Source organism: Ascochyta rabiei, chromosome 11 (assembly GCF_004011695.2).
Source record: "Ascochyta rabiei chromosome 11, complete sequence".
NCBI classification, from domain to species: Eukaryota; Fungi; Ascomycota; class Dothideomycetes; order Pleosporales; family Didymellaceae; genus Ascochyta; species Ascochyta rabiei.
In genome coordinates, this window is record NC_082415.1 from 1316958 (window position 1) to 1331400 (window position 14443).

Genomic DNA, 14443 nt, shown 5'->3' on the forward strand with positions numbered 1-14443 from the left:
TGCGCCGCTATGCGTGTATTGTCGTTGTTGCGAAGACGAAGCTCGATGCTGAAACGCTGAGCCACCATGTCCCACCGCAATTACGTTACCGTTTCTTCGCCGCGACTGGGGTGGACCTGAGTCGACTTTTAGTCTTGCCAGCCTCGCAATCTGGTGTGCTGATTTTCAGGGGCGTATCTGAAGGTAGTGTCTGAGCTCGCGATGAGCCTCTGCTTGCTGCACGACGAGGGGCCTGTTTGCTAAATCAGGTCACACGTCGTCGCCCCGTGAATGGAAGCAGACCGGCAGTGTCAACACGAATCAATTCCCCAACGGTGGGCCTTTGTTGACGAGTGGAGACGATATTCTAGGAATTGTGGACTGTGGAGGACCTGGCGCGTGCTGCTGGGCGACGGAACGAGGGTTGACCGGACGCTTAGGGAAGTGTATCGTGGGCCTGCACTCTGGGAAAGAAGGCGCTCGTGGCTGCTTGTTGGCCGTCCTCAAGCCGCGCATGAGGAGACGCGCCTACAGCGCCCAAAGCGGGATGTGGTCGTGTGCCATGAGATGGCGCGTATTGTCACTGTCACGAAAAGCTAGAAGACGCATTCCCATGTAGTCTGTATCTACAGCGGAGGTGGCATCGACGGTGAGGTAGTTGTTTAACCAGCTTTGAATGAAAATTGCAACGCTGGCTATGCCATCGCTGTGTACCAAGTCGAGCTTGTGAAGGGCCACAGAACGCTTACCTTTTAACGATGATGCGAAAGAAGTGCCGCATTTAGCGTGGCGATCACAAAGGACTACCGATCGCTTCGGTCAAGTCCTGAAGGCCACCTTAGGGGCGACACCGAAGGACGATGGCATCAACACATCCGTTGAACGCACTACGATTAACGTTGATCTTGCATGGCATGTAATCACTCGCCAGAGACTCTGGAGGTGTATTCCGTGCACCCACGAGCACGTGTAGTCTCAAGGTCAACACTAAAACACTAGTTGCAATCGCACTGTCGGCTCCAGCGTGAGTGGGTCAACTCCGAGTGTTAGTGACTTAGACTAAGTCGCCGCGAGATACCACGTGCTCTGCTTCTCTCTTTCCTCAGGGCACAAGTTCAATTCTCTAACGACAATACAACTTTGAATCCTGAAATGCGCAGTTGCACATACCATACGACACTGTTTTCCTTTAAACCTCCATGACCGAGCTCATTCACGGTGTTTGAAATGACCTCCTCCACTTGACAGCAGCACCGCTTCATTTTTCAGTCTTCAGTGACATACACTCGGTAATACCCAGTAGCCCGGTCTGAATTCCAGCCAGACACGCCTCTGGCGATCTCCCATGGGCGGGTGCGGCACAGCCAAGGACCCCCACACTTACGAACTCGGTATGACGTATCGCCCAGCAAACAAGTCGTTATTTGAAGAGGTGAATCTGTATTCGAGACGCTGAACCCTTCTCAGCACTCGCTGCTTTGCCTTACAGTAATTGGTGTATGCTGCGTCCAATGGCTTGAGTTCATGGTTTTGGGTCGCAAGCAAAGCCAGACTATAACGCCGCCTGAGCAAGGATGTTGAAGGCGCGCCACTACATGAAATTCTTGTTTGGTTCGATGCTCATTCTTGCTTTGTCTCGTTGCTTAAAGCCGTGTTGGATGCGATGCTTTGTGGATAGACGCTTGACATGCACATGGAGTGCCATGGTCGTAACTTTGCATCTTTTTTAGTGAGCGCAAAGCGGGGAACTGGCATTTCATAGCTACATGGAGATAGATATGCTTTGAGTAGCTGGCTTGTGGTCGTATCTCATGCATTCTGCTCGGTGCGGCACGGTGGTCTTAGCTACGCTAGACATAAGGCCTTCTTTGGGGGGGGGGGGATGCAGTGAACGATTTTGACAGCACCTCTCCCTCTCCATGGCCTTTCCACTTATGCCGTGGCTTCTGTTAGTGTCTTCAACAGTCATTGTCTACAGTGTTACGAGAAAGAAATGAACGTAGCGAAGTTGAATGCCTTTCAACTTCGGACACAATCTCGATCTGTTTCAAATGCCAGTATACTGGCCGCTGCTGCTGCACATTTAGCCTTTTCTCCTCTATCCATAAATCTGAGCTTTGCATACCATGGCTTCTGCAGATCATGATGGAAATCCATCCAGATCGTCCACTTTGCACTTACACGCCGGCGTTGGTGTGGTCTCACATATTCCGTGCCTATATTATTCGATATGCTCATCCCGAGGAACAAAATCTCTCCAAATCGTAGAAGACGAGACGAGACGCAACAAGATGACTACATGAAGAAGATTATAATCCAGAGCGAAGGGAATAGCAAGAAGATGGACAGAACTGAGGGTGATAGGCGCAGTAATGCGGAACCACGACGGACACGTGATAAGACCTTGGTTTCTTTCTGACGTCGAGATGATACTTATTCCAGAGTCTGGTGATGATCTGATCGTGTACCTATTGTGTTGTGTTTTTCGAGTCACCATGACAATTCGCAAATGCAGCAGTTGTTTGTGGTCTGATGCCCTACACGTGCATTCTTTGGGCCGCAACCAGCTATCACGAGTGAAGTTAGATTGAGGTTCTTGAATGGTTTGGTGAGGTTTGTAGGCAACGGAAGTTGCTACAATATCGCTCCTTGGCTTTAGGTAGCCCCACTGTAGAGTGCCTGAAGAAGAGACAACACATCATTGCACAGGCTGAATTGAAGCCTCTACACAATCATGCGAAACGGTTGCACGTGGAGTGATGGCCGGTGCGAATGTGGGGCGGATTTCGGGCGGTCTTGGGGTGACTAACCGTACTTGGAATAGCAGGCATGACGTAGCGAACCCACCAGAAGCTTCCAAGCCGGGAGGCACCACAAGGTTCGAGACAAGGCACGAATACTCGTGATGCGGCTGGTTTTCACCAGACAGTTCTTGAAACAGGCACTTGCCAGTATATAACAATCAAGTACCTCCCAGTTTTTGTCTGCCCCCAGATTTCACAGTACAACCCAACCAAGCCTAGCTACACACGAGTGCCTGACTGCAGGTTCACACCACACGCTACCTCTGGCTTTCACGCCACACACACAAGGCTATAGTCGTATATAACTATGACTTCGTTCGACGCATACACTGATCGTGCCGCCAAGGCTCTTGCAGACAGCTTCGAGCTGGCCAAGGGCTATGCGCACTCTCAACTCACACCTCTACATCTGGCCGTGTCGCTGATCGACCCGCCCAAGGACCTAGCAAACCAGGTCGACATCCCCCCGCCGCCGCTGTTTAAGCAAGTCCTCGAACGCGCCAATGGCGACGCACAACTCTTCGAACGCGCTCTCAAGAAGGCCCTGGTACGGTTACCGAGCCAGGACCCTCCGCCAGAGCGCACGTCGCCTTCGCCCAAGATGGCAGAAATTCTTCGCAACGCAGAAGACCTCAGCCGCACGCAAAAGGACAGCTTCATCGCTGTAGACCACCTCATCCAGTCCCTCTGCAAAGACGCTCAGGTACAACGATGTCTCGCCGACGCAAACGTACCGAATGCGAAGCAGATCGATAACGCCATCCAAGCACTTCGAGGCACTAAGCGCGTAGACTCGAAGACGGCCGATGCTGAGGAGGACAACGAGAACCTGAAGAAGTTTACCATCGATATGACCTCAATGGCACGGGAAGGAAAGATCGACCCTGTCATTGGTCGCGAGGAGGAGATTCGACGTGTTATCCGCATTCTGACAAGACGAACGAAGAACAACCCTGTCTTGATTGGAGAGCCCGGTGTCGGTAAGACAACAGTCGTGGAGGGTCTTGCTCGCCGGATCGTCGACGCAGATGTCCCCGCCAACCTGGCAGCCTGCAAGTTGCTCTCCCTAGACGTCGGTGCTCTCGTTGCTGGCAGCAAGTACCGCGGAGAGTTTGAAGAGCGCATGAAGGGTGTTCTGAAGGAAATTGAGGATTCCAAGGAGATGATAGTATTGTTTGTGGACGAGATCCATTTGCTCATGGGCGCGGGTTCTTCTGGTGAGGGTGGCATGGACGCCGCCAATCTGCTCAAGCCCATGCTCGCCCGTGGACAGCTTCACTGTATTGGCGCAACCACCCTCGCCGAATACCGCAAGTACATTGAGAAGGATGCCGCTTTCGAGCGTCGTTTCCAGCAGGTTCTGGTCAAGGAGCCCTCCATTCCAGAAACCATATCCATTTTGCGTGGTCTGAAGGAGAAGTACGAGACTCATCACGGTGTTACTATCATGGACGGTGCCATCGTAGCTGCTGCCACCTTGGCTGCTCGCTACCTGACTCAAAGACGTCTTCCCGATTCTGCAGTCGACCTGGTTGACGAGGCTGCAGCCGCTGTCCGTGTCACCCGAGAGTCGCAACCCGAAGCGCTGGATAATCTCGAACGTCGCCATCGCCAGCTTCAGATCGAAATTCACGCTCTCGCCCGCGAGAAAGACGAAGCCTCGATCCAGCGACTCAAGGATGCTCGCGCAGAAGCCGCCAACATCGAAGAAGACCTCAAGCCTCTCCGCGACATGTACGAGCGTGAGAAGGGTCGCAGCCGCGAGATTCAGGACCAAAAGGTCAAGCTTGAGGGTCTCAAGAACAAGTTGGCGGAAGCTGAACGCATGCGTGATATTCAGACCGCCTCAGATCTGAAGTACTACGCCATTCCAGATGTTGAGACGCGTATTGCAGAGCTCGAGAGGCAGAAAGCTCAAGCTGACGCTGAGATGTGGTCACACCAGGACGGCGACGGGCACGCTCTCCTGAGCGACTCCGTCGGACCAGACCAGATCAACGAAATCGTTGCTCGATGGACTGGTATCCCGGTGACTCGGCTCAAAACAACCGAGAAGGAGAAGCTGCTCAACATGGAGCGCCACCTTAACAAGACTGTTGTTGGTCAGAAGGAGGCTGTTATCGCAGTCTCGAATGCTATTCGACTACAGCGCTCCGGACTTGCCAACCCCAACCAGCCACCCAGCTTCCTTTTCTGTGGTCCTTCCGGTACTGGTAAGACACTGCTCACTAAAGCTTTGGCTGAGTTCCTGTTCGACGATGCTAAGGCTATGATCCGATTCGACATGTCTGAGTACCAAGAGCGACACTCTCTGAGCAGGATGATCGGTGCGCCTCCAGGTTACGTTGGTCACGACGCGGGTGGTCAGCTGACCGAGTCTCTCCGTCGGAAGCCCTTCTCAATCCTCCTCTTTGACGAAGTCGAGAAGGCCGCAAAGGAAGTCCTCACCGTTCTCCTGCAGCTCATGGACGACGGTCGCATCACCGACGGCCAAGGCCGCATCATCGATGCGAAGAACTGCATCGTAGTCATGACCTCCAACCTGGGTGCCGAATATCTTTCCCGTCCCAACGCTCCAGACGGCAGGATCGACCCCACCACCAAGGAACTAGTCATGGGCGCTCTGCGTAACTATTTCCTTCCTGAGTTTCTCAACCGTATCTCGAGCACCGTCATCTTCAACCGTCTTACTAAGAGGGAGATCCGCAAGATTGTCGATGTACGTCTGGGCGAGATTCAGAAACGTCTTGCTGCAAATGGACGGAACGTTCGCATCGAGATGTCGACAGAAGTCCGCGATTATCTTGGCTCAGCTGGGTATTCGCCTGCCTATGGTGCTCGACCGCTTGCCCGACTTATCGAGAAGGAGGTTCTCAACCGTCTTGCGGTGCTCATTCTGCGAGGTGCTGTCAAGGATGGAGAAGTTGCGCGGGTGGAGTTGGATGATGGTCACATCGTTGTTATTCCTAACCACTCAGACAGCGAGGAAGATTCTGAGATGTACGACGAGTCTGATGCAGTAGCGGAGCTAGAGGACGACGAGGGTGGCATGGATCTTTACGACTAGAAGAGACCACTGATGATGGTTGATGATGGATATGGGCGTTCCGGTGTTTGGCTGTGATTTGCATGCGATGGTCATGCCTTGATTGACTTCATGAGACACGATTGATGATAGATAGTTCAAAAGGTACATTCCAGCATCGACCGCTTGGTTGTTGTACATAAATAATTTGAAAGTTTCAGATTACTCTTCGTATTCATGGATGATGAATAAACTTGCAACCCGTCAATGTCTTCAGCCATTCACTGAAGCACCAGACAGACTAGCGATGGTGGTCATATTTTGCTTTGGGTTACTGATTGAGAAGATGATTGTGCTGCGGTAATCCGTTTGTTTGATGGCCTGGATTGAGGAGCAGTAGCGGCTCGAAAGATGTTACTCTCCGCTCAAAGGCAGCCATTGATGAATAACAGCTGTGCGTGTGTGCATGGAGATATCTCACACAGGATTGAGAATACCAGAAGCTTCCAAAGTCGCAATGCATTGTTGTAGTTGTCCAGACAGCTGCTAGCGGCCACGAAACCTCTTGCCTCCTGAGCCTTGTGAAGTTTAATGATGGACCGCTTCCACTACACATCCTTAGCCTTCCTCCTCTGACTCGCCCTCAGCGTCAATTTCCCCAAAATCAATGACCTCTTCGGCATCGAACCGCACACGCTTTGATTCACCTTGCACATCGCCAGCATGCCCCAGGGCTTTGTGGTCCCGCTTCTCGCCCCTAGCTTCATTCACGCCCGGCCTCTTATCATCCTCTTCCTCTTCCTCCTCACGCTTCTGCTGCCACGCCAATTCGCGATAACACGGTAGTCCATGCTTGACATGCTCATGATATCTGCACCACGCGCCCTCGTACTTCTCTTCGATCTTGAGCGTCAGCTTGCGCCCCACCATGCGCAAGGCCGTACACATGATGTCGTAAACCAATTCTTGAGGCCAAACATCTGGATCCTTCAAGACGGTAGCCTCCATCTTTCCACCAGCCAGCGTCATGGCATCCGCCCACAGCAGCCTAGCTCCGCACTTCGGCCGTGTGTGGTCGTACAGTTGCTGCAAGAACGTGACGTTGAAAACGGTAACATCGTTATCCATATCCGGATCCTCCACATCCAACTCAAACTCGTACACGTCTTTCTTGAACCCCTTCTTTTTCTCTGAAAAGATCCTGAGCAGAGCGGCATTCTTGCGCCACATGTGATCACGCGCCTTCTTGCTCCTGTGACTACGCTTGTTTGCCTTCTGCAGCGCGCGAATCCATGTGTCGGCAATGAGGTCGCAGGAGTGCCAGAGGTGGTTTTCGTAGCACTGAATGTAGAGTTGCGTTAGGAATCTGGCAGTGTAGGGCTTAAAAACATCGTTGAACGACATGTCAGGCAAGTCAACTTGAATGTCGTAGGAATTGCGAAGGCTGCTGAGGATATCGTCAACGTCCTCGTCGATAGAGCCTGAGTAGTGTGATAGTGGTAGGACGGTGCTCTGATCGGCGGAGAAAGAGGTTTCGGTAGCGAGGGAGCTGTGACGTTCAGGTGCGTGCATGCTAAGAATGGAAGCTTGCTTCGTCAGTCAAGGCCACGCTTCGTGGTATGTTTCCATCAGGTGTACTTACGTGGTGAGCTGGCAATCTTAACTTCATCTTCGTCTCCCGTTTTGCCTGTGGTAACAGATGACATGAGCCTGTCCATCTCACTTCCAAAGACCATATCGGGGGCTTGAGTCTTAGTCCTCTGCCGTCCGCCATGCCTCTTGCCTTGCTCAACTGAGTTTAGCATTGTGGAGTCTTTCGCGTTTTCATCTACGGGGGTATCATCTGAAGGTGGCGCGCTCAGAGGAAACTGATATGCGGAAACAGGCAGCAGTCCATCTTTTTGGGCACTTGGTTTTGGCTTCGATCCCAGCTTCAGCTTCAACGTGACTTTCGACGGTGTAGGCCCAGATATTGGGGTTTCTGGCCGTGATTTCCTTGATCGTGCCGCCTTGCGACCAGGCTGCTTGGGAGCAACGACTTTTTGCTTGTTGGGCGCCATTGCGGCAATGTCGATACCTGTACGTATGTCGAGATAAGGATTGGTAAGCGAACCTAATATTTACGGCGTTGTGAAGTATTGATTGATGATGTGGTAAAGTAGTTGGATCAAGAATGCGTCCTTAAAAGCTTGAACGACTGTTCCGTAAGTGAAGGTGAAAGACACCTACCGCTACTGCGCTCAACAGCACCCTGACAGACCAAATAACAAACAGCCGGCGCTGGTGTAAGTGAAAATGTCTTTTGTATATGCCCAATTGATGTGCTTGTTATCAGCGTAGAGGTATTGTTCTGAGTGGGAAATTCAGCAACACTGTTAAATCAAATATAAGGTGTGTACGATATGATCTATGCGTATGTAAACCGTGTACTTAGTAGGAGAGATGCTGGCTGCGATGACCTAACGGGCAGAAACAAGAAGATACATGCAGCAGCTGTCATGAGCAAGGAAGGTTAGTGCTCTCCACAGGTTTTGACAAACGAAGGAGCAACGACCAGATGTTTTGGCAATATCGCAGCCACATGCGTTCTAAGACAGCAGCAAATGTTCCTTCCCAAACGCTACATGACGTGCTTTGGGTTGATTCTCTCTTTGGGCACAAGCGGCACTGGGTTGATGTGCAGTGCGAAACAGTCCGCTTGGTCTTGAATATAGCGCTCACACGCAATTTTCTTGCCTGGCGCGAAAAAGAGCTCAAATTTCTTGACGAACATGGCAATGACCATACGCAACTGCATCATCGCCAAAGGTTTCCCAGCGCAGTTGTAGGTTCCATAGGAAAATGGGACGAAGGCGCCTTTGCGAAGGATGAGGTTGGGCTGAGAGGTCCAGCGCTCAGGTACGAAATCATTTGGTCGGGGAAACGCACGAGGGTCTATATGGGGTTAGCACCTGTTTGAGGCTTATATAGCATGACTGTACTTTGATGAAGTGCAAATGTTAGTGTTGAGACGACCATGTTCCCTGGAACGTAATGACCAGCTATGGTCGCGCCTTCTGGTGGTGTCTGACGTTGCAAACCACCAGGGAATGGTGGATATAGCCTCAACGTCTCGTTGATGATGCTCAAAAGATAATGCTTGCTCATCAGATGCCGATAATCGACCATGATTTCGTGAGTGGGCACATCTGATAGTTCTTTGTAAATCTTCTGTTGGTATTCTGGATGCTGACAGAGGAGATAGCAGGCGTTCGAAACTGTAATCGCGTTGGTATCAGCACCAGTTACAATGGCCAGCTGAGTTTCGTGAACACCGGCAGATTCGAATGTGTCGGACTGCGATAGGTATGTGTATAAGTCGGAGGGGATTCTTTGCATCTTGCCAAGTCAGTCACGTCCATCAACAGGATGCTGACTGACCTGTTTCCTCTCCTCCAAGGCGTTTGCATACCATTGCCGTTTGCGAGATGAACACTTCTCGCGTAAGTCCCTGCTCACGCCAGAGCTAGTACGCCACTGTATCCAGGAGACAATACCCGACACTACCAGTGGTATGCATCTGATCAAATGGAAAATCCACATGTTCAACAATACGAAGCCGAGTCTCTGCTGTTGCGCAAGAAACTCTGTAATGATTGGGTTCCGCTCTCCCGTCGTCAACGAATTGAAAGACTTGCCGATCGTCAGGTCACATACTACATCGAAGAAGAGGTCCATGAACAGTCTGCTCACGTTAATTTGTCCGCCAGTCGCAGAATCTGCAGTGAAGATGTCTATGATGATTTTGTAATGCTTCACCAAACGAGGTGTGTAATCCTGCAAGGCTGGTGCGGGATGTCAGCTACGCATACGAGACTGGGGTTGCGGCTTCCCACCTTTGACTTGGAATGCTTTGTCCCAGTAACGGCGCTGTTGTCTATGCTGACCAGGGTCACGAGTGAACTGCAGGCTATGTGCAGGGTGTATTTGTTCGTAGAACTCGCCTTTCCGAATCTTGCTCCTTGGACCATGAACATCGCTGATCGCGTCTGGGTTACACATGGACAGCTCTCTAAGTCCCGAAGATCTATTAGTAGCCAAAATTCTCGTCGGGACTATTACCTTACTGATGCGCACAAAGTTATCATAATGGTCATGTTTATTTCGCAGCTTTCGGTAAAGTCTCAGGTCCGGCCAGTTCTCTCGATATATCCAGAATGTGGACATGCGTGCAGCAAGCGGTCCGGGAAACGACCTTAAGGGGTGGAATTGAAGGCGGTAAAGGATCATTGAAACAAAAAATCACCGAGTAAAACGGAGCTAGTCTTGTAGGTCTCAATGAAACATTGCGCAAAAGAACGATATGGGTTGGAAACATCGGCTGTGAGGACTATTGCACACAAGAGTACATAGGCTGACACGACCTTTGGAGCATCCCGATCCCACTCGCATCTCGAAAACAACAGTAAATACGAGGAAATTCCGAAAAGAAAGGCGAGTGCCAGTAAATTAATCGCCATTCAAAGCAGCTCAATTGAGTTATTGTGAGGTGTACAGTGTTCGAGGATACTGCAACTACCCCGAGGGAACAAGAGAATCCATGCCTGTCAGCTCTATTTGAGCACCCGATCAATGTTTGCTCTCTTGCGTTAGAGTCTCGCGTTTCGCGTTTGAATAGGTTCAGTAGCCACCACAAACAGGGACGGCGCATTGCGGTGGAAGGGCAAACGCCGCAATCCATAGAGAGGCAAGGTGTCAAGGCGAGCGTTCTCGGTAGATCCAATGCGGTCAACAATAGATAACGGAAGGTTACTGATCTGCTTGTGAAGTCTGAAGTGCACAGGCAGGCACGGGAAATGAGCGCGCCACGCTACTGGTAATGGAGATATAGACTAATCGATCACGTGATATAACGTCGACATCACATCCGTCATGTGTATGCTATCAGCCCAGACTCTCTTCACGAGACGATATTGTTCGATGATCTCGATGAGCTTGGGAAATTTCGAGGGAGTGGACACTTAAATCTATGCTTTGTTAGCGAATGCAGATTGCAATACCCACTGGAATAAAGTTGCACCTTGGTCTATGGCTTACAAATCTGTAAGGTAGAAATCTTTGTGTCCTATCAACTCTGCATTGTTGTGACTTATTGTGTTACTGTGCGAAACTATGGTGACCCAGTTTTGCATCATATTGAACCCCTGCACCACTCCTCCACTGCACAGGAAATACAACATAAAGGTTACAGTATCATCCAACCTGCGCACCTCGTCCACATACATCTCGATCTAGCAAACGCACGCGGATACAAAGCCCCTCGAAATTATGACGGATCAAAAGCAAATTGGACTAATTGGACTCTCAGCCAAGGGGTGAGTACGTACAAATCGTCTATCATGCACGATCTGATGATATCAGCTCGTGGGCTTCCCGATCTCACCTGCCGTATCTGCAGCAGACGTCGCTCTACAAGATTACAGCTCTCCAGAACAGCTCGAAAGCATCCGCCGAGGCCGCAGCAAAAGAATATTCTTTGGACGATGTTGCAACATACGCCGATCCGTCTGCAATTGCGTCCGATCCCAATGTCGATATAGTAGCCGTAAGCGTTAACGTTCCTGAACACTACGATCTGACCAAGCCTGCACTTGAGGCTGGCAAAGACGTTTTTGTCGAATGGCCATTGGCTCGCAACCTGGCTGAAGCCGAAGAGCTTGTGCAGCTGGCAAAAGAGAAAGGCGTCAAAACGATGGTTGGCTTGCAAGCACGCCAAAATCCATCGATCCTGAAGGCCAAAGAGATTGTAGAATCGGGAAAGCTTGGCAAGATCCTGTGCACGACGATGGTGGGCCATGGCATAATTTTTGGCCCTACAGTTCATGAAGGGTTCCTATACGGATTGCCGGTCGAGGCCGGTGCGAATCTGCTCACCATTCCCTTTGGCCATGCTGTGGATGCATTGTGTTACGTCCTAGGCGAACTCAAGGATATCTCAGCCACGCTTGCAAACCTCCTACCCGAGCTCGACTTGATTGGCAAGGACGGCAAACCTGCAGGAAAGGTCAAGAAGACAGCACACGATCATGTTAGCATAACAGGACGCCTCGCAAACGGCGGCGGTGTTGTGGCTGTGACCTACGCAGGCGGACTCTCGCGTACCAACCGGAATTTCTGTTGGGAGATCGTCGGTACCGAGGGCACGCTCATACTCGAAGGTCCAAAGATGGGCGGTCATGTTCAGATGTATCAGCCCACTTTGAAGATTGCCAAGTCCAATCCTACAGCTGCATTATACGGCGCCTCGTCAGATGTAAAGCAGGAACTCGAGGATGTCGAGGTTGATAAAGCATCCGAGATGTCGTACAATGTCGGCAGGGCATGGGATGCCTGGGCTGGGGTCGGCCTTGAAAAAGGTCACCGCGTCACAACGTTCGAAGACGCGCTTGTGAGACACAAGATGCTGGACGCTATATACCGGAGCGCGGAGAAGGGTGAAATAGAGAATTATTTGTAGAAGGTTTGGGGTGCTGTTGCGGCTCTGCTGCCGGAGATCGTACTAGTCTTTTTAGAGGTTAGCCTTTCTATTACGTTATGAGCATCCTTCTCGCTGGCCGCAAAGGAATTTTTAGTCAAGCCCTTTATGCTTGTCTTGGCTTTGTGATGTCACGAATGATGCGAGCAATGCCTTCCACCAGCCCGTTTGAGGATCCAGAGTTTGCAGCTAAGCAGCGAAGTCGTCGTTTTCTCCAGAAATTTGCACTCCAACTCCATAATGTCTTTTTAAAATCCCAGAGGCATGGTAAAGCTTGGAGGCCGAAGCTTTCGACGGCTCACCTTCCGTGCCCACCTCTTTTAGACCAACTCTAGAGGTACCCACTCGGTCCGCGGAGCGTTGTGTCTCCACAAGGTGTTGTGAACTTTCCTCGAGTCTGTTTCTCCACGTCTTGTCCAGACCCTGAGGAACTGCCAAAAATGTCGAGCCAGGAAGCAGGTCATCGAATATCTCTAGCCCAGACCTCACGGTCCACTACTCCACGATCGTCCAAGGAAGAGTCGGAAGTTGAAGCACAGCGACAACCTCAAGGTGGCACTCCAGAAAACGAAGAGAAACTCGCGCCGGCGGCGACGAACAAGACCATCGACTTTGTCCCAAATGACCCAGAAAACCCTTTCAATTGGGACATCTCAAAGAAATACCGAGCATGTATACTTGCATGTGCCATGACTTTCATTGTCCAGATCAACGGTACAATGATGACAAGTGCAGCCGAGCAGATCAATGAGAGTTTCCATGTCAGCGACGAAGTGTTTCCGCACTCATATTGGCCTGTGTTGAGTTGGAACCTTGGCGGTGCAGCAGCACCCCTGGTGGGTCTTCCCTTGATGGAAGCATTTGGTGTACGCTGGACTTACTTGGCCATCTACGCTGTGTTGATTATCTTCATCATCCCACAAGCTGTAGCTCAAAACTTTGCTACTCTGATCGTAGTCAGAATCATCACTGGTTCGTGTACAGCCACACTAGCGAACATTACCTCTGGTATTGTAAGCGATATCTGGTACGCCGGTTTGACGAAGAGCTTCTTCACATCGATGTACATTTTTGCGCTCCTTTCCGGACTCAGCATGGGTCCTGTCTTCGGCAGTCTCGTCGTCCAATACACCACCTGGCGATGGTCCGTTACTCTCTCGCCCCTCCCCACATTCAATCACTCACACAGTGTAGGATATTCATAGGCCAGATCATCTTCTACGCGGCCCTTCTGCCTATCCTCTTCTTCGCACTCCCCGAAGTCCGTCCAGACGTCATCCTTCACCAACGCGCCGCCAAGATCCGCGCAGAAACCGGCCTTGCCGTGCATACCGCGCAGGAAAAGACAAAAACCAGTCTCAACGACATTCTCACTGAGACCCTCATCCGGCCCACCCGACTTCTATTCACCGAGGGCGTGCTCATCAGCTTGGGCATGTGGTCTGCCTTCGTCATCGGCATTGCGTTCATGTTCACGCAGAGTATTATGCAGGTCTACCAGGGTCTGTACGGGTGGACGTTTTTCGGCACGGGTATGGTACAGAGTGCGATTGTGGTGGGAGAATTGGTGGGCGTGTTCGCACAATTGGTCCAAGACAGAGTATATTTTGCGAGTGCAAAGCGCAACACTGAAGACCCTGGCAACCCCCTACCGGAAGCAAGGCTGTATCTCAGCATTCCAGCATCGTTTGTTGGACTCACTGGCGGGTTGTTCTTCTTCGCTTGGTCAAGTTTTCCAGATATACCATGGATTGTGCCATCAATCGCGCTAGGCTTCGTCGGATTCGGCATGTTTCTATGTACAGTTGCGTTGACGACGTACATTGTTGATGCGTATGCGAAGTACGCGGCAAGCGCGGTTGCAGGAGTGGCCTTTCTGGAGAATTTTATGGCTGCATTCTTGCCACTGGCGACGCAGAGCATGTACCGCACACTGGGTTTCAATTGGGCGAGTAGCTTGTTAGGTTTCATCGCGTTGGTGCTGAGTTGCATTCCTGTCGTGTTGATCAGGTATGGCAGAAAGCTTAGGGAGAGGAGTCCGTTTATGGAGGTTGCTGGTCACAACAAATAGGAATGAGAGTGGAGTATATGTGATCGAAATTATTCGATTGTTCGTAATTC

The 14443-nt window shown here is 51.0% G+C and overlaps 6 protein-coding genes across 6 annotated transcripts, besides 1 other annotated feature; 4 read left to right on the forward strand and 2 right to left on the reverse strand.

Moving 5' to 3' along the window:
- Positions 1 to 270: 270 nt before the first annotated feature.
- Positions 271 to 579, forward strand: EKO05_0007029 (uncharacterized protein; the record flags this gene model as incomplete). The annotated part of the gene is made up of 1 exon (XM_059636941.1): positions 271 to 579. One exon carries the CDS (start codon positions 271 to 273, stop codon positions 577 to 579), a length of 309 nt encoding a protein of 102 aa, XP_059492924.1.
- Positions 580 to 3090: 2511 nt separating this feature from the next.
- On the forward strand, positions 3091 to 5850 carry EKO05_0007030 (Heat shock protein hsp98; the record flags this gene model as incomplete). Its single annotated transcript, XM_038946284.1, has 1 exon — positions 3091 to 5850. One exon carries the CDS (start codon positions 3091 to 3093, stop codon positions 5848 to 5850), a length of 2760 nt encoding a protein of 919 aa, XP_038797556.1.
- A 576-nt stretch (positions 5851 to 6426) lies between these two features.
- On the reverse strand, positions 6427 to 7868 carry EKO05_0007031 (uncharacterized protein; the record flags this gene model as incomplete). The annotated part of the gene is made up of 2 exons (XM_038940749.1): positions 6427 to 7394; positions 7451 to 7868. 2 exons carry the CDS (start codon positions 7866 to 7868, stop codon positions 6427 to 6429), a joined length of 1386 nt encoding a protein of 461 aa, XP_038797557.1.
- Positions 6586 to 6622: a tandem repeat.
- Positions 7869 to 8428: 560 nt separating the features above from the next.
- EKO05_0007032 (Tryprostatin B 6-hydroxylase) lies at positions 8429 to 9849 on the reverse strand (the record flags this gene model as incomplete). The annotated part of the gene is made up of 4 exons (XM_038940912.2): positions 8429 to 8742; positions 8790 to 9186; positions 9229 to 9632; positions 9684 to 9849. 4 exons carry the CDS (start codon positions 9847 to 9849, stop codon positions 8429 to 8431), a joined length of 1281 nt encoding a protein of 426 aa, XP_038797558.2.
- Positions 9850 to 11115: 1266 nt separating this feature from the next.
- Positions 11116 to 12304, forward strand: EKO05_0007033 (uncharacterized protein; the record flags this gene model as incomplete). Its single annotated transcript, XM_038940715.1, has 2 exons — positions 11116 to 11162; positions 11209 to 12304. The coding sequence occupies 2 exons, from the start codon at positions 11116 to 11118 to the stop codon at positions 12302 to 12304; spliced, it is 1143 nt and encodes a 380-aa protein (XP_038797559.1).
- Positions 12305 to 12762: 458 nt separating this feature from the next.
- EKO05_0007034 (uncharacterized protein) lies at positions 12763 to 14393 on the forward strand (the record flags this gene model as incomplete). Its single annotated transcript, XM_038940725.1, has 2 exons — positions 12763 to 13466; positions 13517 to 14393. 2 exons carry the CDS (start codon positions 12763 to 12765, stop codon positions 14391 to 14393), a joined length of 1581 nt encoding a protein of 526 aa, XP_038797560.1.
- Between the last annotated feature and the right edge of the window lie 50 nt (positions 14394 to 14443).